Below are 25771 nucleotides of genomic sequence, written 5' to 3'. Positions count from 1 at the left end.
AAGAATTCTTCCAGTACAGACTTTCATTATTCAAAGGGGGAGACAGTCAAGTTACTTGCCCTTATATGCGATATGTGAAATACATTTGTCACAATAACAAGGATCCCAAACGAATGTTTCTTTTTGTTTTCCACTTTTTTCTTTGTTTTGGGGGAAGGTAATTAGGTTTATATTTGTTTTATTTTTAATGGATATCCTGGGGATTGTATGCGCATGCATGCTGAGCACCTACTTTACCACTGAGCTGTATACCCTCCCCCAACGAATGTTTCTTGAATGCCAAATTCAAGTACATAAAAATGTCTGGGACACAATTTCTTTTATCCTGGAATCATCTTATGGAGAGTAACTATTAAAATTCCTGTTTTTAATACCATCGATTCTCATTATGTGCATAGTAATGTTCTTTAAAGTCACCGCAAACACTGAATTAGCAAATACTGAACCATTGCTCCTACGGGAAATACAGGGTTAAGCTCCTGCAAGCTTTTTATCACATTGTCATCAGTCAGTTCATAACCTTCTTTTATGTGTGTCTCTCCTTAAAGACACCTAACTTGATTGTTGATTCATTAACATTGAACTCGTGGCCAAGTACACTGTAACTCATGTCGAATGAAGTTTATCTAACACACATATTTTCTCCATGAGGCACATCACAACCTTCTTGTGCTTAGGAGCACCACACAGCACTTCAGCCCTACAGCTGGAGGCCATTTTAAACAGGGAAACTGCCAAGCAAAAGCACAAAGTGAGGGGAAAATCTGGCACTAAGTAGACCACATGTTTGCAGCGTGAACACTGAAACAAGAAGGCAGAGCTTCACCTGTTAGACCTCAGCTGGGAACATACACTTTGCCACTCAGCCATGTCTGCAGAAGGGCTTAAGTTTTCTTTAATTAATTAAGTTAATTTGGGGGCTACAAATTAATTTTAGCAAGTACAGTCTCCCCTTCATATCCACAGGGAGTTAATTCCAGGAGCCCCCGCAGATAGCAAAATCGAATTTGATCCTAGTTTGGTTGGATTCTCAGATGTAAAACCTGTGGGTATGGAAAAGGTTGCCTGTAAGCAAAGTCACAAAAACAGAATCCATAAATAATGAGGATTGATTGTATACCTTGAAATTCACTCTGTACCTGACTGGGTAATTCTTTCTGTTTTCTTAGTCGTTGTATTTGTTTAAGTTTCAGGATCTTACCTTCGTTGAGGGTAAGAGTTCCAAAAAAAATATGGAAGCCATTGCGTTGCACACTACGACATCACGATCTTAGGAAGGAACTCACTGTGTAACTTTCTTAACTTTTCAATGGTTCTTCCAGGTCTTTCAGGGATGTGGCCAACCCAAACCTGCTCCAGCCCTCAGATCTGCTCGCTCAGCTCCTGAAAATTTTAACACACGGTTCAGGCCTTACAATCCTGAGGAGAGACCAACCACTGCGGCAGGCACGAGCTTGGACCGGCTGGTGAGTTCTCTGGGATTGATGGCCATGGTGGCCGCTCTCTGTTACCGAGGTTAATCTTCAGAAGACAAGATGGGATTCTGAAACAGTTGGTTATAAAAGTCATCTCATTCTTATGTCTGCTCCTGGTCTTAATTAGAATATTGAAAAGTAATGAGATCTTCCTTTTAGGTCAAGAATTAGGTTATTTAAGAAACCTTATCACTATTAATCCACTCATGCAATGCCCAAATTTTCAACTCCATATTTCTTCTGAAATATTCATTTGATGACTAAGTTACTATTTCTTCCAGAGATATAATTACAATAGTGCATTTCTTATTCATCTGCTTCAGTTATTTATTCAATTACGATACAGTGTAACTTTATTATGAATTTGCTTTATATCTAAAGTTTTCTGCTTGAAAGACCTTGCCAAGAGACCCCAAATCAATGTAACTACCTTTTTTTTTTTTTCTTTTCTGTGTGTCTTTTAAGAGGTGGAATCCTTAGAAATAGTCACTCTCTGAAATCCATTTAAATGTGTGTCAGGGGACTGAATACATATCCTTGAAGCAATTTACTTGGAGAATACAACCATAAATGTAATAAGCACAATTTTTCGAATGTGTTTTAAAGATCAAATTTTGCTATAAAAAATGAGAAGCTCATAATTTCAAAGAAATACGGCCCGATTGTTTTCAGTGCGATTTATAGCACTCTAAGCAATTTATGTACCTGGGATTGTTGGCGCTCTTACTGTTGTTGTGCCAATTATCTTGATGTAAAATTAACAGATAAAAGCCTTAAGGTCATAAAACGCTTGAACCACGTTGGATTATGTCATATAAACTCAGATCTCGAGGGTTTCTGGTTATGAAAATACTTTTATTAGTCACTGTTATAAATCACTTTATCATTTTAGTTAATATCCTTCTACAGCACAGAACTCCTAAGATTAAATTGGTAGCATTTGGCCTCAAAGTACATTAAGTATTTCTCTCTGTAAAAATGAAATGTACTTACAACACAAAGGCCTCTCCACAGAGTGCCAAAGTGAAGGGGTAAGTGGTGTCATTAACCACTGAATTATGTTATAAATTTATTACTGTTTATTAGCAAATAAAATCCCCTCTTCAGTCTAGGTTTTGAAAAAGGAATCATCTGGGTAATTGCTTCGACTTTGTACTTTACCTTAGTTGTATCTCTTCTCTATTCGGTTTCAGGAGAACTTTAAAACTTAGTCACCTTTTTTCTTTTAAACGATCAATTAGATTCCACCAAATGACTAGCCAGTTGTAAAGAAATGACGGTTTCATTAGATTCCATTGTTTGGATTTCTACTGTTCAAATTCCTTTGTAGGTCAAGATCCTATTAACCAGAGCACAAATTGTGAGTGTGGGTTTGACCCCTCTCTCTCTCCTCCTTCTTCTTCTTCTTTTTTTTTTTTTTTTCTATTTTAGTTGGCTCTAACTTAGTTATTGAAACAATTCAGAATGTTCATAAAGTCTAATTTAAGAACTGGGCACAATGCAAGATAAATAAGTTCTAGACAGCAGCTGTACAACATTGATCACAGTACTGTATTGTGTGCTTAAAAACTGGTTAAGAGGATAGATCTCAGGTTAAATATTCTTACCATTGGAAAATAAAATTTAAAAACCAATGAGATACATTATGCATTTAGTTAAAACTGCATTGATTTTAAACAATATAATGACATCTCTGACTGCTAATTAATTTTTTCCCCTTTGAAACAGAAGCAGTTTTCTCTCCCAGGAGAGAAACACACTCACACACTCAAACAGGGGAAATAGAGCAGGAAAAATACTTTTCTCAAGGCAACAGTGTTTATACAATGTAGTATAGCTTAAATAAAACATCAGCACTGAGACTTTCACATGATATTTAAAATCTAGGAGATGTGAAAATTGGAATTTGAACTTTTTTTATAAAGGGGTTTCGTTGGTCATCGTCAAAATGCCCCCAATATAAGGGTCTTGAAGAATCTTGACAAATACCAAACTGATCTAGGATCTTCTATTTTATGTACCCCCCCAAAATATATTTGATCATTTTTTTCTGAAAAGAATAGGTGATGATTAATCATATGATCATGAGGAAAAAAAAAAAGAAAAAGACCAAACTCAAGGTGCATAAGGACCAAAGTCAGTGCATAGGAATTTAAACCAGTAAGCCAATTTTATTCTAAAATGCTCTCTCACTGCACGTAGTACTTTACTTCCTCATAGGTGTGGCTTCAGGCTCCATAAGGGAGAATGACAGTTTTATTAATTTTTTATTCAATTAAATTCTGATTCTTTCCCAAATTGTAAGAATTAGCAATTTGTAATTCACAGCCAGCCATAAACCTACCTGGGGCTACTTGCCCAGCCCCTAATACTAAGGGACTCTTTCCACTTCCAAAAGAGCTGCACAGTCTTATTCTTGAGAAACATAAGCCAGCCTTGAAGCTAACATCAGAATCTCCATTTGCAGCCTTTGGCTCCCCCAAATCTTTCTTCCCTTTGAAGGTTCAGCATAGTTCTGAATGGTGGAAAGGCTGGAGCGGTTACCTTGGCCAGATTACGCTGTGCAACAGTCAGACAAAATCATCTTCATGATCCATGCAGTCCATGCAATCCATGCATTGGTGAACAGTCCTGATGAGCCTGACATAGATTTCAGCCTATTTGGAATGTTTATAAACAAGTCTTATGTTACCTACTCCTGCTTTAATTTTCCCCTGAAATGATGTTTCCTGAATATTTATAAGAAGCATGTGTCCCAGAAAAGAAGGATAATTGGAAAAGACTTCCTTGAATTTCTCTGTTTCAGCAGAGAGAAGGCTTCAAAGGAAAGCATCAAAAGACAATCCCAGTCACCAAGCCCCTTTTGCCAAAGTGAAAATAACTTAACTATAGGGCTGTCGGAGAGTTGCTTTTGGCTACCATTTAAAATGAGTACCTGTGGCATTAATTTTGCGGTCTGTTGGTAAACGTTCCTGTATCAGTTAATATGAAGCTATTTTTTATGTGAAGTGGTAATTATGGGGTTTGTTTTAGAAATAAAGCTCCTAGTCCCAAGCTAGGTAAACTACTGAAAATAACTGAAAACAAAGCAAAACACTCTCTTAAGTGCGGATCAGTCCCATCCTTTAACCTCTTACTGCATTTATAAAGAAGTTGTCAATTCTTACATCATGAGGAAACATTCCATGTGTTCCTCCAAAGTTACGTGGGCATAAAAAACGGTTTAGGTGCAGCTTTCAGACACTACCATTAAGTTCTTTTTATTAGCCAGTCGTGAATGAATGCACCTGTATAAATTCCACTGCTGACTCCTCAGAGGATAGCACAGTCCTTCCTGCCAGCAGCCATGATCTGTTCAAGATGCAAATGCCATCAACTCATTTGGTTAACAAACTACTAACAAAGACCCATCCTTGTGCGGTCTTTTTCCTGTTCCCAACCCTCACCCTGGCAACCCTCTCTCTCAGCCACTCTTACTGATTTTCAGTTAAACAGACTAGAGGTGATTATTTGATTATTTGCCCTTGGGAAGAGATTGGTTCTCTTCCTTTTTATTTAAATTTATAAACTGTGAATTCTCTTAAATAACTTGATGTAGAACAATGATTTCTTTAAAGAAAATTCCAGTGGACCGTCACTCAAAGTATAGGGTGTAAAAATAAATCAACAGAAAATAGCTCAACTTTTAAGATCTGAGCCTACCAAGGTGTTTCAGAGCATCGTCAGTAACGGACAATTCGTTGTATATCTCAGAACGTTACAACACAACATGCCGTACAGCTCCTGGACACACTTTCGCAGGGAGTGTCATTTATTTTACTCTAGCTGATTCTTTAGAGCAAAAATGTACTGTAAACTGTGTATCTTAGAGGAGTATACTTTATTAAAGGCAATTTTTTTTTAAAATAGAAGGTAATTCATCCAGTTGGCGATGAGTTAGACCACTGAATCTCCAGTAAGTATCCGACATTGTACTGTGTGTGCAGACTCTCAAACGGCCTACTGGTCATTCGGAGGGAGTTTGGGGCGGGGTTGGGGGGAATGCCGCGCTGCAAAGCTGAACGTTATACCTGTGTTGTGCTATTATGTATAGAATAATCTCTCTTTCTTTTTCCTTTGAATTTGTTTTTCCTCTTGCTTCCCAGAGGATTGTGTGGAGGACAATGCAACATAGTGTAAGCTTCGGTCTTCTTACCTTCCTCTCATGCTCATTTGTCTTTGTACGGTCATTCTGGAGAGTTTCTGAGAAATTCCACCTCCACTTTCTCTTTCCAAATTGTCTAGAGAGCGAATTGAACATGGTACCTGACCAGCAGGTTTAGTAACTTTCTCTCGGCTTGGTGTTTATGGCTAACAACCCTTTTTGGTATTCTTTCCCAATGGTAAGGTTTTCAATCTAAGCTTTGTGTTAAGACTAGCTCATTTGGTGGCTGATTTAAATTCTATCCCAATGTTCAGACTATGTGTAGTCTGCCTGAAAAACTAGCTCTTCCCTGATAAAATATATTGGCTTTTTTCTTCTTGTGCAGAGCGAATAATTACCTCCCTAATAATAACAAGAAACCAACATCAGCTCTCATGCATATGGAACTAATTTTTCCATTAGCTGGGGCATAGAGAATTTAGGAGGATAAAAAAACTTTTCAGTATAGGTTGTTTATTCTTTTTTTTTTTTCCTACTGGAATTTACTGATGTCTTTCGAGCATTTAGGGAGGGAGCATTGGATATTTTTTTACTACAAAGTGATTTGTATTGGGGATGTGGACAAGCACACCCAGATTACCTTACTTGACTTCATGTATTAACTGTAATAATCAGATAGTTAAGTTATCCAGTTGGTTTTCATAATAACCACTCCATGCTGGCATTACCACTTGATAAAGACCCGAACCCTACATGGCATCATGGACGCAGAAGAGAAGACGCCTTCCACCTGATGAGTTCATTTATTCATGCAGCACACCTAAGACATCGTGGTGCGACAGGTCTGCCTGGCCTTAAGCTCAGGCAGTGGCAACACTACGTCTCAAATTCCTCCGTTAAAATTCATTTGTTTTCAAAGAAAATTATCCTCTGAGTAGTAGCCCTATTTAGCATTCCAGCTCTCTGAGCCCAGCAGTTTGGTTAACGGTAGAAAGTTAAGGGGTGAATCTGAAACAGGATCACTCTGGAAGGGAAGCTCTCGAGGAAGGAACAGGGAGACAGATAGCTGAAGGTCTCGGTGCTCAGTGGGAAGTGGGGGAAGGAAACATCACGGCTGAGATTAAGTCAGGCTTCCATGAGTTTGGTCCAGTTGGTACAACCAGACCAGCCCCAGGTGACAGAGGATGTGCCTTCCTCTCCAGCACATTGTCTCAGTGTCTCCCGGTGTTCCAGCAGCTGAGCTAGTCCAGTCTCCTAATCTAATGGTTATTATGACCCTTGTAGTTTCCCCCAAGAAGAATGAGGTCCTTGAACATCCTGGCAAGAATGTCAATCCTAATATGATACCCACCCACTCCCCAGGGATGCTGGCCTTCCCTCTTGCCTCCTGTAATCTTCTTTAACCAGGCCAAAAAAATCAGATGTCTGTTGTTAGATAACACAATGTGATTTCTGAAATGTACTGGTATGCCACTGGTGTCAAATACATTGTCAACATTACAACGTATAGATTTAAGCATTTGCAAAATACCATCGAGCTGTGCACGTTTATTGTTCAGAAACAAAATGCACAGAGCAACTCACACTCTGACATCATTTCCTGCCTGATGGTTAGTCCCAGTTTCAGAGTAAAATGCTGGTCCATGCTTCTTTGGGACCATTCTGGGGTGATTTAGGAAGTCTTGGTTGTAAGGATGCGGGAAAGTGTCTGTTATTCATTTTAAATTGCCATGGCATTTTCATTGTCACCTCAAAGGATTCTGCATCCGGCTAAATCCACTATTTTGCATCTCAAAAGGATGTCAGGCTGTGTTTAAGAAAGTGCTTTATTATCTAGAGCCTCAGCCACTGTCTTTAGGTGAAACTGATAGTTCTCATGTTCCACCTCGACACAGACACACAGACATAGACACAGACACACACACACACACACACACACACACACACACACACACACTCTCAATCTTTGCTTGGCCTGGAACCTCAGTAACAACAACAAACCAGATTCTCCACTTTAATTAGTTTTCTGAGGATAAATGGGTCAAGGCCAGATTGGCTTTCAGCCTTGGCCGCCCCTGAATAAATTATGCCGGGTTCATCCCAGCACACAAACAGCTACTGCTCAATCCACTTCAGACTGTGAACTGCCCAGTCCTGCCTGAACTTGCCTTATCTATTTGCTGCAAAATCCCACTGGGATACCCCAGTTTCATTTTCCATGAACCCTTGGTAAGAGCAGCAGTGAAATCCGGCAAGCTTTCAAGCAGGGAGAAAATACAAAACATTAAAACCAAACCACCCAATTTACTGGGTCCCGGTTCCTGCCCTTCTCAGGGCAGCATCAGCCTCCTGTGGTGGCCGAGGGGAGCCTCCCGACACAGACTTCGTTCCGCAAAGGAGGCTTGTGGTTGACGAGGCCCAAGTGGAGACTGTCATAAGACACACATACAAAATGATGGCTTATCTCCAAGACATGCTGCTTATTCCACAGGCTTGGAGGAGGCACAAATCTAATTCAATGATCTGCACAGTTGGAAACCTGGATGGAATGCCTGCCCCTTATGTGGAATTTTCAGCTCACACCCAGTGGACAGTGGACTATTTTTACATCCTTAGGGAGCTATTCTTTCAGGCTTGTGGAAGAGCAGTGAGACTAGGAGAAGCACAGACCTTTCTTTCCGCTCAGGCAAGGCTGTGTTTAATTGCACTGGGCTGTGTACCGTGGGGAGAAACGTACCCCGCTGGCCGCGTAACTCCCCGGGAGACGCTGGAGCCCGTTCCGCACCGCGGCTTCACTTCACGTCCAGGGCATCATACGGATGCCGGCAATGAACAGAGGTCAGGCCGCACATTTTAATGAGGGAAAACTTTTGCACAGCTTGATTTAGGTGCACAGGGGTCCGAAATCATTTTGGGGGTAATTTTACCAACAAAACCATTTTCAACTCTGTGTTAAACTCTCCTTTGTCCTCCAAAACATTTAAGCAAGAGCTTTGCTGACCTCTATGTCATAAAAATGATATGTTACACTTTCAGACCCTAAACAGGGCTACACAGATTTTCTATCTATTTTATGGTATGTTGATAGGCTTATTTTCCCCTTCAGACATGAAAATTTCTTTCAAATTCCTGACCTCAGCTAAACTCGAAACGATGTATTCTGTGGGTATCAATCACGCAATTATGTGTTTATTGAGTTCTTCTCTGTTGCGTAGCACTTAGTAAAACTAACTACCATGTACAGTGTACATCATCGTAAGTGGTTGGTGCTAACATCATCAAAAAACCGGAGTTACTATTTGGGGAGGAGGGGGGGACCAACATTGCTTTCAAACCAGTTAGACACACCATGTCTCCTCCTGGGAATACTTACCTAGCATAGAGCCCCATAAAATATTAGCATACAGGACATAAGAATTTGGTTTGGTGACGCAAGGTAGCCTCCACCAATAAGGACTATGTGGAAGGTATTAACAAATGAATCATCGTTGACCAAAGATGCACATTGAAAACTTTAGACATCTGTAGCAGCTTTGATCTAGACCATATCTGATAGCTGGTTTTCCCTTCTTAAGCCAGAAGTCTTTGCCCACATCTTAAATAGAGTAAACAAAGATGTCGTCGTCAATTCTGAACTGATCAAATGAAAAGGTTCATCCACTCACTCATTCCTGGTACTTATCCTTTATTCAGCTATCATAGTTGTTTTTGGTGACTTGATTTTGAAAGCCATTCTAAACTGCCCAAGCCATGCTTTGTAAAATAAATGTTCATCAGAAATACCACTGGACATAGATCTTTCATTAAGTTATTGGGCAGCTTATGGAAAACCTGCAGTCATTTTTTCTCATCGCTGTCTGAGATATTTGCACCACAACTCCCAAATGTGATGTTCAAGCGTATGAGACACAGAGCTGAAGGAATGGGGTTTTTTTCATAAATACCAGTTTTGATGTATTTGCTGTATAATCAATCAGCTTTTAACTGACTCTGAGGCCTGTGGAATACATTCTAAAGCCCTGGGAATTTGGCTATTCCCATAACATACTTGGACACTCTTTACTGCTAGCAATAAACTTCAGGCATAAACATTGTAGAGAAAGCCAGATGAAAAGAAACCTGCTTGAGTGAAAATTGACTTCCCTTCATAAATGTTAAGGGTAAAAGCATATCTGAAATACACAATAATTTTATTACTTAAGCTCATTCATGGTCATTATCATCAAAGGCTCTGACTTCATGGGTATTTTTTTGCACCTAAAGGCTGGCCAAGCTATTTTAAAAAAAAAAAAAAGACAAGTTGGCAGTAAATGAATGAACCCAGCAGCTGTAACAGTACCACTATATTGTTGGCTAATATATAATTTTTTAGAAGTTGGGTTTGTGTAATATCTTTAGAAGTTTTTCCAATACTGTATTGATCTGGCTGGGCCAAGTTAGGCTCTGAAGCACCTACAAACAACCCCCAAAATGGCACACAAAAACACAAGTTAATTTCTTGTTCGCACAAGCACCCATTGTTGGCTTGGTGGTGGGTCAACTGCACACAATCATCACCCTGGCTCCAGGACCCAGGGTGACAACAGCCCTTATCTGGAGTTTTGCCTGTTACAGTGGCAGGAGAAATAGAGAATGTGGCAGAGGTGGTGGTTAAAGTCTCCACGTGGAGGGGGCACAGCACACTGATTCTATCTCGTTGGCCAAAGCCAACTGTTGTCAAGCAGGCATGTGTGCCTCTGTGCCTCACGTAGTGAAAATGGACACGTTTGTGAACAAAAATATTACCAACCACAAACACTGATGACCAAGGCAAGATTTTTAAATTGAAAAAAAAAAATCTATTCCATTACTCTCTTCAACTCTAAGACAAACCTTGTATGAAAAAAGAAAGAAAAATCCATCATTTATTCAACAAATATTTATTGTGCACTAATATAAACCAAGTATAAGTGGCTAGAATTTAATTGAAGGGTTCATGATACTTTGGGGGATGGCAGACAAAGCTGGCTCTAATTTACATCATGTACTGGTAAAGATTGCATTTAAAATTTTTTAGAAATCTAGAATTCTAAGTCCTTATTACAAAGGGAGTGTCTACACTGCCCTAGAAAACCAACATCTCTTTCTAAGTCAGGTTGATTTTTAGCATTGGATGGTTATGTGTCCTACTTGAACTTGGATTGGAGTTCAATCATAATTCAACCCAAGCAAAGGAGTCCCACTCCAGTATCTCACCAAGACAGTATCTCAAAGGGCGATGTAGAAGCTGGTGCCAATACGTAGGAGAAAAGAGCAACAGAAGAACGGAATGAGCAAAGACTTTTTTTATTACCGGCATGTAAATGTCTTTCCGATTCAGACTGTGTATTTTTTAAACGAACCTTCGATACTGGATACCCCGAGTGCTGCTCTTGTCTCACGTGTTGTCATGTTTGCTTAGGCAAAGCAATTTTTCTGCTCTTTTCCTTTCTGGGTCAACCTAGTTGGAGCAAATCAAATTGTTCTCTCTCTCCCTCTTCCTTTCATACATCATCATTTAAGATCACCAAGAATTTGAGTTCCGGAACCTGCCCTTGTCTCCTTGTACAATATCTGTTTATTTCTGAGCCGCATGCATGAAGGAGAACACTTTTCACAGGTTCATCAGGGAAATAGCACAGGCTGACAGCAACAGCAAACTTATCGACTGCAATGGAAGTCTCAGGAATGTGGGTGTCATTGCTTCTGCGTGGAATTATTTGCAAAATCGGAGAGCTCTGACTCAGTTGAAAGAAAAATTACAATATAAACTCATAAAGGATTTTTTGTGTAATGAGGCAGGAAGATAATGATTTTGTAAGTTTTATTCTAAGGGATTTTAACCTAGGAAAACTCCCAAAGCAGCCTGAATTCATTTCACTGAAGAACACTCATCTCTGCACTTGAAAAAGCCCTAGTGTTTCCTTTGCTCGCTCTTTGCAGCTCCTTGAGTGCTAGAGAAAAGGGGTAAACAGGAAGCAGCCAGGCCAGCTCTGGGAGGAAAACATGACGACAGCCAACAGTCTCCTCACATAAAATCCAAAAACCTGGGGGCTCACTTCAGTGAGAGACATGTCCTCATAAAAATGTGTCCAGTTAGTCAGGAAAATCTCATCTTCTTTATACAGAAGTCTTCAAGGAACTAGAAATATTTCATTAGGATTTTCATGGTGGCGTCTCAAGTAAAAGAAACCTCAGAGGGGAGGCTATAGCTCAGTGGTAGAGCGTGTGCTTAGCATGCACGAGGTCCTCAGTTCAATCACCAGTACCTCCCCTAAAACTAAAATAAATAAACCTAATTACCTACCCCCCCAAAAAAATTAGGAAAAAAAAAAACTGAGATGATCCTTTAAAAAAAAAGAAACTTCATCTTGTTAACCTTCACCTCTTTTGAAAAATAAATAAAATATCTCTTTACAGTATTTTCATTTAGTTTTTTTTAATGAAACTTCCATGGCTCGCTCTTTTTTGTTTGTTTATTTGTTTTTGAGGGGTTGATTATGTCTACTTACTTATTTATTTTTTAGAGGCGGTTTTGGGGATTGAACCCAGGACCTTGGGCATGCTAAGCATGTGCTCTACCACATGAGCTATCCCCTCCCACCTTAATAAAATGTTTTTTAAAAGTTTTCTTTCTCCATGACTTTGGAGAGTAAGAAGGTAAATGAGTCCTTAGGATTATTTTTTGAAGACACTGACTTTGCATAACTCTGATCATGGTGTGACAAGGAAGAACTGTGTGTGTGTGTGTTTATTTTTTTTATTACGATATGCTTCTTGTGCCCAGAAACAGTAAGTGAACAACCCAGAGATTGTTACAGTTTATTTATCTAATTGTAGCTGAAGCATTGATACTTTATAGAAACCGCTGTGATGCAGCATTCATTGCCTTTTAAAATTCAGAGACACTCATTTGTGAACAAAATGTGACCGCCAATTTCCAGGGCTTCCTCATCCCCTACACCAAGTCCTGCCCTAAACTTTCCCTCCCACAGAGAGGTGCCGCTGCTCTCTGCTTCCTGGAAGGGTAGAGGGGAGAAGATGGAATAAGATGACCCTTTTCAGAACAGTCTTCAAATCTTATGTATTTTTGTATTTTTACTGATTTTTTTTTTTTTTTTTTTTTGGTAGACTTACCCTATCAATTACGGGGAGAAGTATTTCACTGTGCAGGAAGATTGATCTTTTTCTCCTTGTAGTGCTATTTTTGTCATATCATTTGAGCCTAGAAATATAGTTACAAATTTATCTTCTAGGCAAATTGACCTTGCCATCATTATATAGTGATCCCCTTTCTGTAACAGTAGTAGTTGTTTGCCTTAAAGTCTATTTCTTTATAATATTAACATAGTTATACCAGTTGTTTGTTTTTTTGGTTTTTTTTGCTAATATTTGACAGGCATACCTTGTTTCAGGTCTTCACTTGCAACCTTTCTGAACTCATATGTTTTAGATATGCCTCTTATAAACATCACATAGCTAGATTTATATTTAAATCTGGACTAACAATATTTGTATTTTAATTGGAGGAATTAATTCATGGAAATGCATTGGAAATGCTAATTTAGCTGTGTTTATTTCTTCCACCTCATTTTGTGATTTCTATTTGTCTCACCTATTGATTGAGGATTTTTTTCTCATTCTACTTTTTTTTCTTTTAGTGTTTACTTGAAAATGTCTTTGCCATCATTCTTGGAAGACATCTGTGCTCAGTATGTTGTTCAAGATGGACAGTTTCTATGAGTACATTGCTACTTTGATCCCACTGTTTCCTGGTGTCCATTGTGGCTGTTGAGATGTCCACTCTCTGTCCTTCCTTTGTATTTTCTTCCAAGCTGCTTTTAAGATCTTCTTTCTTGTCCTGTGATTTTATTATATTGTGTCTCGGTGTAGATTTCTTCTTTTTTGTTTTATTTATGTATTTATTTATTTATTTTGCTTAGAATTCATTGGGCTTTCTGAATCTCCTGGTTAGTCTCTTTCATTATTTTGGAAAACTCTAAACCATTATCTCTATAAGTATTGCCTCAACCCAGTTCCCTCTCTCTTTCTCGACTCTTTTTCCGTAAGTGATAAGACAGACATGTCAGATTTCTTCCCTCCATCTGTTCTGTCTCCTAACCTGTCTTTGTCTCTACATTCACAACCATTGATTGACCTCCACCCCTCAGGTGATGACCTCTCCCTTCTGTTGTATGCCGTCTTCCATTAAACCCACCCACTGAGTTTTTAACTTCAATGATTATATTTTCATTACTAATGTTTATTTAGTTCTTTTTCAACTATGCTTAGTCCTGTGTTCAACGGTATCTTACTCCTTATTCACATTTCTAAATCCTACCTTTTTCTTTCCTTTTTAAAATTTTTACTCTTTTTATTACACCTTTTTATTTATTCATTTTTTTTAACAGAGGTACTGGGGATTGAAGCCAGGACCTCATGCATGCTAAGCATGTGCTCTACCACTGAGCATTTCCCTCCCCACTAAATCCTACCTTTTTCTATCTTTGAATACACTTACTTTACACTTTGCATCTGATACTTCTAACATTGGAAATGTTTGCTGGTCTCATCTGGTCTTTCTACTGGCTTTCGCACATGGTGCTTTGTTTCCTTATATATCTTATCTTGTATTTGTTTGTTTATGTTGCTTTTTTATGAGCTTATATTCCTTTGAACTTAATCAACAGAAAGTCTTTGTGGCCTGTGGTGAAAGGTATTTCTATTTCACACCCATACTAAAGATTTAACCCCTTGGAATTCCAGGTTTTTGTGATATAAGCTGATGGCCTTGGGGAAGCCCTATGCTTTAATTGTCTGTCCCTTGCCCCTCCCAGCAAATTTATTAAAATGAAATCTGCAGGTCATCTGGGTCCAGGAAATGTCCTTAGGGCAAAAGCCCACTCTGGTACTCGTGTTTTCTTTTTCTGGGTTCCTACTTTCACTTAGTTTTTGGTCTTTGAGGATTTCTTACTGTCTTGCCAACTTATTCATTCTTTTAAAATTTGTTTTCTATATTTTAGGTAGCAATATTAGTTGGTTTTAGCTGAAGAGTCGGTCAGAGGATCTAGTTTTCTATACGTCCCTAGAAATGTACAGAAATATACACACACAGGTCCACACGGGGTACCTTCCTCCACCAGCTGTATATTAAGACCCTTTGATGTGGTAAAGCACCGCACCACTTTGGATCAGGGCATTGGAACAGTTATTGATCCAAGCTCTGTTTCTGATCAGTATTCCAGGGAGTCCTATTTTGCTGGGTGTATTATAGTTGCATGCCCTAACCCTATGTTCAAAGGCTGGTACTGTTCCAGGTACATCCTTAATTTTCCAGTCTTTAAGGTCAGCAGCCCCATCTCAGCAACTCCAAAGTCTCCCAAACCAAGCCTGTGCCCCCTGCCTGCCACACGTACCAGACCTAAGCTTACAGGGCTGCAGACCTCTCCCACACTCCTGCTGCTGGGTTTCTTTCATGAGTGATTTCATCCAAAAGACGTCACAGGTAACCAGAGCCAGTCACCTTCAAAAAGGCAAACGCAGGTATAACCTTCAACTTGTCTCCTTGTTGGACATGGAAAGATTCTCCTCCATTTAATTCCTGACCCAGGTTAATAGGGCAAAGAGAATAGTGACCAGAGCTGGACTATCTGGGGAGTCATTGGGGAAGGTCCTTCATGAGCAGCAGACCTCACCTAACTGCTCAAAACCATTTAATCGTTACGCTTCAAACTATGGTGATTACTATGTTTTGAACTCAATTGAAATATACATTTCACAGTATAATAATAACAGCAATAATCATAATAAATTAAAATAATAAATTTTATAATAATCATAATCATAATAAATTAAAATAATAAAATTTAAAATATATAAATACAAATAGCATTTTAAACTAAGAAACAAAAAATAATAATTTAGTATCATTTTTCTTAAAAGAACAAAGCACCTTCTAGAAGGAGACGTATTTGCCAAGTGGGTGGACAGGCCAGGTGCTCGGTTCAGACAAGCAGCCGCACTGGTCCCCACGGCAGTTCTGCGATGGATGGCAGGACCAGAGTGCTTCCAGCTCTTCAGATGGGAGGCTCTTCTACAGAACGCTCAGAAGACTGCCCAGGCCAGACTTCTGGACCTCAGGGGCCAGAGCTAATTCCTGTGAAATGCTTGGATACGCTGGCTGAACAGGCTCGTGTGGCTCACAACTGGGTTTCATGCATCCTTGTCCTGCCCCAGGCGCACGGGGCAGGCACAGGTAGAGCACATAAGGAGTGTCTGGTCCCCCAAAACGTGCCTCGTGTCGTGCAAACGAGGACAGCAGGGCTGAGAAGGAAGCCAACGCCATGCGGTTTAGTGATGAAGCGATTACCTTACTCCTCCTGCCCCGTCCGACCCCAGCGAGAAGAGCTCCCCAGGCCACCAAGGCGCAACTCCTCTTTGTTTCCACGTGGTCGAGCTTAGATGCTAAAGCCAAGGCTTCGGAGGCACGCAAGCAGAGTTCAGACTTCCGTGTGATCGTGAGCCAGGCACCTAACCTTGCTGTCCCATGTTCTGATCCGTCAGATGGAAAACAGCAACAACAAAAAACAGCACCCGTGTTCTCTTGTTTGAGTGATGCTGGTAGCCAACGTGCGTAAACCTCCTAGCTTAGCCACTGTCTGCGTTACGCGTATTTATCACTAAAGTTACTCCTAGTAATAGGGGTGGTAACAATACACTAAACCTGACTGTTATTATTCATCATCTACTTTCAAAGATTTCCATTGTCCATTGGGATTTCGGCTTTAACACAAAGCCAGTAGGTAAAATTCCTTGGCCCAGCCCTTGGTGTTTACAGAAAGTGGCTGGTTTGGCTTCATGCTTCCGCACTGGAGACGTGAGAAGGCTCCGAACGCTTTGCGTGGTGCCCTTCGGGAGAGTCGCGGAGGCCAAGACGAGGAGGAAGAGCTGAGGCCGCGGCTTGCGCGCTGCTGCCAAGGAAGCGAGCGCTGCAGCGCCTCTGAGACTCGGTGCGCAGCCGCGGGACAACGAGAAGTCCCAGGGTGAACATCTGGGAAGCTGATGAGAGATTCGAGTTCTATAAAAGTATTTGGAAAGCGCACAGCTAAACGGTGGATGAGAATAACCTAGAGGAACGATGGAGTCCGGGGAGGGGGTCGGGCTGGGGGAGGGGCGGAGCGGCGAGGGACGCTCCCCGGCCCGGGGGCTCATCCCTGAGCGCAGGGCACGACTTGTGGCCTCGCATCACCGCCCAGGACTGCCGCGGAAGGCTGCTTGAAAAAACATTCAGGACAGGGAAGGTAGAAATACCTGCGGAGGACACGAAAAACCCAAATTAGGTGGCTGAGTCGGACACGAAGGTGAACAGCATTTGAAATGGCCTTTTTTTTTTTTTTAACTCGAAGGTGAACACAGGGACGAGTCATCGACAGTAATTTAACTGTAAAAGATCGGTGCTTGGAGAGCAGGTTTGACCACAGGAAATGACAAGGAGTAAAAGAAGGCTATTGCACCTTTTTTAATCTTCCCCCATCCTGACCTCTCTCCTTTTAAAAATAAAAGGAGAAACAGAGGCACAAAGTTATAAAGTTTAGCACAGTGATATAGGAGCCAGAACAAGGGCCCAGGTTTCTTATTTTTATCCCCACTTACGTCCATCAGATTGTCCCACCTGCCTGTCTGGCAAAATACAACGTAGTTCCAGGTTGACACGGCAGCTGCTTCACAGTCTCTCCTGGTTCGGTACGCGAGAAGAGGGTACCGCATTTGGGGGGCGCTTTAGAATAATGGACCAGGGGTTTTCACATACCCTACCTGGTTTGTAAAGCTCAAAACAACTGGAAACAGCTATTTGATGTTTCTCTTGAAGAGACTTCCAGGGCCTGGCTTTCTGTTTCCCAGGGGCCTAATGTTCCATTCCTCCGGGTGTCTGTGACGTTTCTGCTGCCATCGAAGGTCAGACAAGAGGGGAACAGGCATTTCAGTGGGTTTATTGCTAGTTTGTCTCTTCTTGGTTGTTAAGATCCTATGTTTGGAAAAATAAAAAAGGGAGAGGAAGAGGGTGGGAGGAAGGCAGGCAGGAAGGAAAGCACTTTTCTTGTCTTACACGAAGAGCTGTTTCTGGTGCCTCGAGCAACTTCACGAAAGTCCATGTTGAAGCCTGGAGGCTCCCTCAGTGGGGGAAGAAAGGATCTTGGTGAAAGGCTGGGGCAGAGGGCCTTGGGGTCTGGATGGTGACTTGTGTGTTTCCAGAAGATTCCTTCAACTCCTAAGTTTGTTTGTCATTACCTTGCTGGTATTTTCTCAAAGGCCATCGCTCTTGGGAGTTTGGGATTCAGGGTCCTCATTTTGTAAGCTCTTCCTATACGGTGATAGCATTGTCAGGTAAATGATTTGGGGTTGACCTGATGATTAGGAGTAAAAGCAATGGTTCTATTGATTTAAAAGGATAAGAGGCTTTCAGCACATTATTTAAAATGCTTGTGGGAGTTGTATTAAGTCCCTCCAGGATTACCGGCTTTGGGTAAAAATCCTTATTACATATTTTTGTCTTCTGTGTCCAAATCATGCATTATCTTGAATCACGGTCAGTAATATTTCAGTCACTGTGACGCAAACAGGACTGTGATCTTTTCAGAAACACCCAAGCCGTGTTTGGCTTTGGGCTGGCTCATGCCAACTCTAAAAACAAGACTGTTTGTTCAGGTAAGCAGTGCAAGAAGCAAATGAAGCCTGAGGCCACGATCCTTTCAAAAGTGCTGGCCAACGCCTCCCTCCTCACCATGCTCGTCAAGAGTGAGACAGCGTGCAGCCAAAGTGCTGCATCCAAAGATCCGACATCACTGCCAGGAAAGACTAATTCAAAACATTTGCTGTACATTCAAGAATCCTTAGAGTTGGAAGGACGTTAAAGCACAGCTACTCCAATACCCTTTACTGGTGGGGATGCCAGAATCCAGAAAGATGAGGTAACCGATGGAGAAATCACACTGGCTTAGCACTTAGATATTTCTTTGCTTCTAAACTTCAACTCAAGTAATATCCAGTAATGCATTTTTTTTTAATAATGTCACCCTGCTTGTAGTAAGCCTGTTTTTAATTCTATTTTATTCCACTAAGATCAGGAATCTTTGGCACTGATATATATATATATATATATATATACACACACACACACACACACTAAAATAGAAAGGCCACAAAATTACAATCACACAGACACACAAAGTAACATTGAACTTGTTGAATCCACTGCCACAAAGAAAGTAGATCTTTTTTTCTCTCTTAATAAATTTAATTTTCAGACAAGTTTTAGGTTCACAGCCAGAGTTAGCAGCAAGGACAGAGAATTCCCTTATACTCTGTGCCCCCACCCACACACAGCCTCCCCCACTATCAGCATCCCGCACCTGGTGGTACCCTTGTGTCTTTGTTTTGTTTTTTACTGCAAGTTTGTACCTTTTGGCCAACATCTTCTCAATTCCCCCCACCCCCCAGCCCCTGATAACCACCATTCTACCCTCTGCTTCTACAAGATTGGGTTTTTTAGATTCCATATGTAAGTGGTAATATACAGTATTTGTCTTTCTCTGTCTGACTTATCTCACTCAGCATGACGCTCTCAAATGCTTCAGTGTCCCTCTACGTTGTGGCAAACAACATGATTTCCTTCTTTCCCGTGGCTAAATAATATTCCATCTTGTATGTTTGTGACATATATAATATATATATAAGCGGATATGGTATATATTTACATATATACACACATATATACCTTATCTTCTTCATCCATTCATCCACTGACGGACACTTAGGTTGTTTACATATGTTGGTTATTGTGAATGATGCTGCAATACGCAAGGGAGTGCAGATATCTTTTCAAGATCCTGTCTTCCTTTTCCTTGGATATACACCCCGAAGTGGTAGAGCGGGATCATGTCGTAGTCTTTTCTTTAGCTTTTTGAAGAACCTCTGTACCGCTTTCCATAGGGAACCAGTTAACCTTCCCACCAACAGTCCACGAGGGTTCCCTTTCCTCCACAGCTTCTGCACTCTTCTCTCTCGTCTTCGGGACGAGAGCCATGCGCGGGCGTGAGGTGACCCGAGTGGTACACTTGTCATAACCGATGTACCTCCGTGGACTGTCCTGTTCAGCCAGCTGACCTTGAATTAGCTGGCAAGAGGAACCCCATCTCAGATGCTGCCGTTGTTCTAGGGGAACCACAGAAAAAGCGCTGGAACCTTGCGTGAGCCCCTCCAGTGTTCCTCTCTCTCTGTTAAAATGGGGGGAAGCTAAGAGCAAAGGAGATGAGTGAAAGCAAATGCGAAAAATCTCTGCGTGCCGCTCCAGCCTGCAAACACCAGCATTCTGTGAGTCATGACAGTTAAGTCAAAGGAACTCCTCCCTCCTTTTATGAGACCCTCCAGAAACGCGTGGGAAAAGGAGAGTCTACGTCCAGCTCCCGCCGCTATTTCGTCAACGGTAACCCTCTCTGGGGACATTCACGTCAAAAATCACATTTGCAGTTCAGCGTCTCCCAGCATCCATATGAGCCAGCAGACGTTCTCAGTCTACTTCCAGGCTCACATATACCCAGGCGTGGAGCGGGGAAGGGGATGTTTCTCTCTCCACATGCCATGCATAATTTTAAAAAATAAGGGCCCACTGCCTTCTGCTGGAGCCGGCTGTTTATGTAGCTGTAATACTGTTTTACTAGCCGTGTTGGTGGAGGTGCCTTTTCCCTCCGTGTCAGTGGAACTGCTGGGCTGATGGGGCTGGGGACGGCTGGAATCTCATGGAGGTGATTAATTACTGAGCTGCTCGCCACAGATGTTCTGCTCGTCTCGGGGCTGTGGGCCCCTTTCGTCTCCTCTTGGAGGGAGAGCGCCCTCCCTCTGTCTTTCTCTCCCACTCCATCCTTTGCATTCACAGTTCTCCCCTTGCCGCCTCCCGGCTGTGGCTTCTCTCCTGGAATTCTGAGCCATGACCCAAGAGAAAAAGGTGTTTTCATATCACGCTTAATTTGCTGCAGTCAGAGCCAAAACAAAAGCAAAACATTCTGAAAATGCCAAGCACTTGGGAGGAACGTCTCCTTGCTAAAATGACACTTCCCTGTGATCTCAGACCCCTTTTCAATATTCTCACTGTTACAGACACACCGGGTGGTCCCATGGACTGAAAATACAGATTCAAAAGTGAATGGGTCATTTTCTTCTGGGAGCAGTTTTTTTGCATTTGTTTTTTCACCTGATTAGCAGAATGTGTGATACCAAGTAAGCCCCATGTGTGTGATCCCTGAGTCTTGTAGAGCTGAATCTAAGTGCAAATCATTTCACATATGTCTCCCTTTCCTTCAAGAGCTTCAGTGCCTCCTTTGCTTGGGACAGAGTTTAGCTGAGAGATTTTCTGAACATGAGAAAAAGCAGGGCCACACTGCACCCCCGAGGACTTTAAAATGACTCCTCCCTGCTGATTCTGCTGCTGGAGAAAACAGCAGAGGGTTGTCTTTCACGTTTCCCAGAAAGACATTACAAAAGCAACCGAGAAAGATCTGTCCTGTTGTCTCAGACGCTCTCTGCACTAGACCAGCATTTCTGAGTACGTGGGATGTGGCTCGCCCACATCAGAAGCATACTGAAATACAGATTCCTGAGGGCCTACCCGGAGAAGTGGGGTGGCCTGGTCCAGAGGGGCTGCTGATCTGGGAATCGGGACACCTGGTTCTGGTCCCGTTTCTGCCCCTGCATCACTGTGGCCTTGGACAGCACAGTTCCCTCATTTATAAAAGGAAGTTGTGAGGTCCTTTAGAGCCCCTGGTCCTGAGCTTCTGTGTGAGTGCGGAATGTGGGCCCAGCAGGCTCAGGATCACACTTTGAAGTTCCTGAAAAAGAACTCTGGGGGGCGGAAAGCTCCACTCTACTCTTTCCATAGAAAATGGAGCCCTCGGCGTTTTATTTCTGTTTCAGAATATCCAGTTCACGTCCTTGAGGGAGGGCATGGTTCCAATTTCTTTGTGGCCCAGAAGGGAGTCCGAGAGGGACAGAGTGAAGAAACTAGATTAAATTCCCATAAGAATATCCCGAAAGAATAGAGAGCGGGCTGGGGGAGTCACCTTTGAATTTAAGCCTATGAAAACATTGAGCAAAACTCTCAGTTCTCCCTGCACGATCCACGTGAATGAATTTTCACATGGGCTCGGTGTTCCCAGGACCCACCGGACCCTGGGCCCCTCACATCCTCTACCTAAAAGGATGGAAGGGGTTCCCAGGAGTGAGGCTGCATCTCGCAGTGCCTTCCGCAGCTGCCCTTTGCTCAGTCTGGGAGACGCCCAGTCCCCTCCACCCCACTACTTTCACTTCCTCTTTTAGAAAAGATGTCCCGAATTACACACCACAGTCTTCACCAAGGGGAAGTTTATTTTCCACAGGATCTGCAGCAAGTGAGAACGTGGATCTGACCTTGAACCACTGTGTTTGAGCAATGGTGTAAATGCCACTGAAGTCCATGTGTTTTTCCAGGTGAAAACAGCCTTCCACTCACAGGACGCAGTCAGAAGACCCAGAAAATCTTGGGTCATAATTTCCCCAAAGTTGTTTCCCCCCAACCCCTTCTGCTTCTTCCTTTCCCTTGATCCTGATCAGAACAGAAATCCCTGGGTCAGAAATTTTGCCCATTCTTACAGATACGACTTCTTGAACCTCCTGAGAGGCAGACAGGAAGCCAAATGTGATTCCTCAGCCTCTGAGATTTCATCACGTGGTGGTTCATCAGAGCATCTGAGGATGCTGCACATCTTTGATCTGCGATCTGCTTTCCGAGAGGCTCCTTTGCCACACGGCTTTCACGAGGGAAGAAAGAGCATAAAGAGGGATTTTCACGCCGGGACGAAGCTTGTGCTGCGCTGCCTCTGCGTCTGTGTTCCCTCGAACGGCTCTGACGCCCCTGTGTTTGACCAAGTTCAGTCTCATCTCCCCTCTTCTCCTCCTCCCTCCTCTTTGCTGTTTTCCTGGAAACTCTCCACCCTCTGCCTGTGTCCAGCCTAGTGATAATTTGTAAGACCATTTTCAAACATTCTACCTCACTGCAGACCCTGCTTGGCCACCTAGCACAGGACCTTGGGGAGGTCAATTAATTTCTGTGAGCCTCAGTCTGGACTCTACATTCAAACTACCTGGGGAGCCTTAATAAATACTGCTGTCTGGGCCCTGTCCCCAGAGATGCCGATTCATCCGGTCCGGGGCTGGCCCGGCCTCTGTACTTGGACCTCTCCCCAGGTGTTTCCGACCACTGCCGTAGGTCCTCGTTCTTCAAAGGGAGGGTCTTAGGACAGACAGCAGCGTCAGTATCACCTGGGTTCGTGTTAGAAATGAAGACCCAGGGGCCCCACCCCAGACCTACTGCATCAGAATCCACGTGCCAGCCAGACCCCAGGTGCATCAGCCCCGGCAGCACAGCTCTAATGCCTCATCTGTTTAAGGGGGATGGTGGTGCTTACGATGGGCAGAGCTGGGTGCTGCAGGTTTGTCCCCATGTCATCTCGGAAAGGTGCAGAGGAGAAACTGGGTGTCTAGACTCTTAAGCCTGCTTCCCGGAGCTCTGGTGTGTGGCCTAGTGGGTTTGTTGGGGGGATGGTGGTTCTCCGATGCAATTTTCTTTAAAGGCTGATGGCCAACATTTAAACGACCCTGTCAAATGGTTCCGCAAGTTTACTGCCTCCCTTTGACTTGAGAAATTGGACTTCCTCTGCCAAAAAAAAATTAATAAAATTTGCCTCCTTTTCCAATCACATTTTAGTTTGATTTGGGGGTGATAATCAACCTGGCTGGCAGACTGATTTGAGGAACAATATGAAGTGGTTTTCAGGATGGGGATTGGTAGGTAAAGTAGGTGAACCATAGGCTGAATGAGTGGGGCTCACGCTGCTCAGGGATCAGCAAACTACGGCCCACATGCCAGGCCTCCTATTTTTATGAATAAAGTTTTATTGAAACATAAATAAAACTCCCGCTCATTCATGCAGGTGTTGTCCATACTGCTTAACACTAGAATAGTAGCAGTCGGGAGAGATCATAATAGCTGACAAAGCCCAAAGTCGTATTTTCTATGTTCCAAAGGCTGATAGTAACCTTTCACAGAAAACATTTGCTGCTCCAGGGTGACAGCAACCAGTACGTGAGGCCAGGGTTGGGTGTACACTGGCCACCTGGGCCCATTTGTTTATTTGGTTTCATGGCCCAGCCTGTGCCCTAATCCCACGCAGACACTGAGCAGCTGTGTGCTCACAGCAGCGCCAGCTGGAGGGCCCAGGACGGACCCGACCACACTCTGGGAACAAACAGGGGCAGAGAGATCATCTTTGTATAGAGGCCGCATCATTCGTCTGTCGAATTGGTGGAATCGTTGCTTGAGTGGCTACCTAGAATGTCCCCTTTATAAGGAACTGCATTTCAAAACACTGTTGGAAGAGAGCCCCACAAGAAAACCCCAAGTTAAACACAGAAACACAGAATTTCCAGTCACTCTGGAAGAGCAAGGATGCTCACCTAGGAAAAGTGAGAGGTAAACGGGTTTGTCACCAGGCTACTTCAAGAAAGCAATTCCTTCCTCAGGGAAAATCTTAAGCGCCTGGAACATAGACGTTAAGCCAATTTGGATGGTATCTTAGGGTACCTCAAATAAAAGTGTGTCTTCTTTTCTATCTTTGTCCTCTTCAGTGGGCTGTGGAGAAATCAAGGTCACATCAGGTCTGACCTCTGCTCTCAGGCTGAGAATCAGTAATTGCTAATCAGGCATCACTGATGCTCTGTGAGACAGGAATGAGAAGGGAGAGGTGAATACCGAGAGGCAAAAAAGAGTCTCCCCACTTCGGGTTCTTGAAACCAGATGCTCACTCATATTTTTTAATTTAATTTTGTTTTCTCTCTCATCATTCTTCTGGGTCCCTTGTCTTACCCTAGTTGGGTTTCTGTTTCTTCCAGTAGGTGCTTGTGAGGCCAAGAAGTTGGCCATGCGGGAGCCTGAGAAGGCTCATGGAGGGCAGCTGGGCTGAGCTGAAGTGCAGCAGTTGGCTCTTGCCGAATTCCATCCAAATGGTGTTTCTAGAACTGCAGTGGTGATGAACAGTGAAAGTTCCAAGTTGTTGGGGGGAAAAAAAAGAGCAAGAGAAAGATACTAGCCATCTTGGGTCTAACAGATTGTTCAAGTTAGATTCTTGCTATTTCATTTTGCAAGTTTTTATCAAAATGGAAGATGTGAGGTCTTTGCATAAGCTCTCCGTACACAGTTTTTGTTGCCAGCTTATTCCCTCTGGCATGGGGCTGGCTCAGCTGTTGGTCCCCGCCATGGGGATTCCAAAACGGGGCTGATTCTGCCTTCAAGGCAGAACTTGAAATGTGTACTTTAAAGATGTAGGCTGGCTTGATAGAAACAATGAGGCCCTTTAGTCAAGACATTCTAAGAAGTAGATTATTTTTCCCAAAGCTTTTTTCAATGCCCTGGATGTTCTATAAATACATAAGTAGAATCAGTGTGGTGGTTCTCACTGAAATGACCAACGAGTCTTGCTATGAGTGAATTTGATGTCAGATCGCAGGAGAAGTAACAGATGTGAAGATCTCTGTTTACAAGAAAGGCACTTTTCTCTGGCCACTCCATGTGAGTTCTGAGACAGGGTAACATTTTCTTTTCTCTGTGTGTTTACATGAAGTTTCTGGAAATCATTGGGAGGATTCTGTACATGGCGAGATTTTCCCAGGGGCAATAGATGAGGGATTTGGGGATGAAATTGGTCTGTGCATCAGGGATGGAAAAGGATTCCAAGCTCTTCATATGCTTTATGAATCAATATCTGTTTGCATTACCCTCTTAATATAGCAATGAGCCAGGAAGTCTTGTGAGCCACTGAAGTTAGCTGTAAAATACTCAAGTCTTCCTTCATTTGGGGCTATACTTTTTTCTATTTTATTTATAACTTTGAAGTTTTCAGTAATCATAGATTCTTGGCTCTTTTTTTTTTTTTTTTTTGCCTTTTTCCAGATTTTGCATTAGATACAGGCATGTCCATAAGTCTCGCTTAAGGCCAATGGATGTAGCATCTTGTTATTAACGTTCAAGTGTGCAGGCTCTGAACGCCAA

The 25771-nt window shown here is 42.4% G+C and overlaps 1 protein-coding gene across 2 annotated transcripts in view; it reads left to right on the top strand.

Moving 5' to 3' along the window:
* The window catches only part of GPC6 (glypican 6), a 998128-nt gene that overhangs the window by 907383 nt on the left and 64974 nt on the right, over nt 1-25771 (top strand). The window contains exons 6-7 of one of the 2 annotated variants that reach the window (XM_064493031.1): nt 1323-1466; nt 5621-5650. In XM_064493031.1, the coding sequence (XP_064349101.1) occupies nt 1323-1466; nt 5621-5650 (174 nt within the window). The remainder of the gene's footprint in view (nt 1-1322; nt 1467-5620; nt 5651-25771) is intronic. The other variant, XM_010980224.3, reaches the window with a different exon arrangement.

Source organism: Camelus dromedarius, chromosome 13 (genome assembly GCF_036321535.1).
Source record: "Camelus dromedarius isolate mCamDro1 chromosome 13, mCamDro1.pat, whole genome shotgun sequence".
Lineage (NCBI taxonomy): Eukaryota > Metazoa > Chordata > Mammalia > Artiodactyla > Camelidae > Camelus > Camelus dromedarius.
This window is presented reverse-complemented; position numbering and strand designations above follow the sequence as displayed.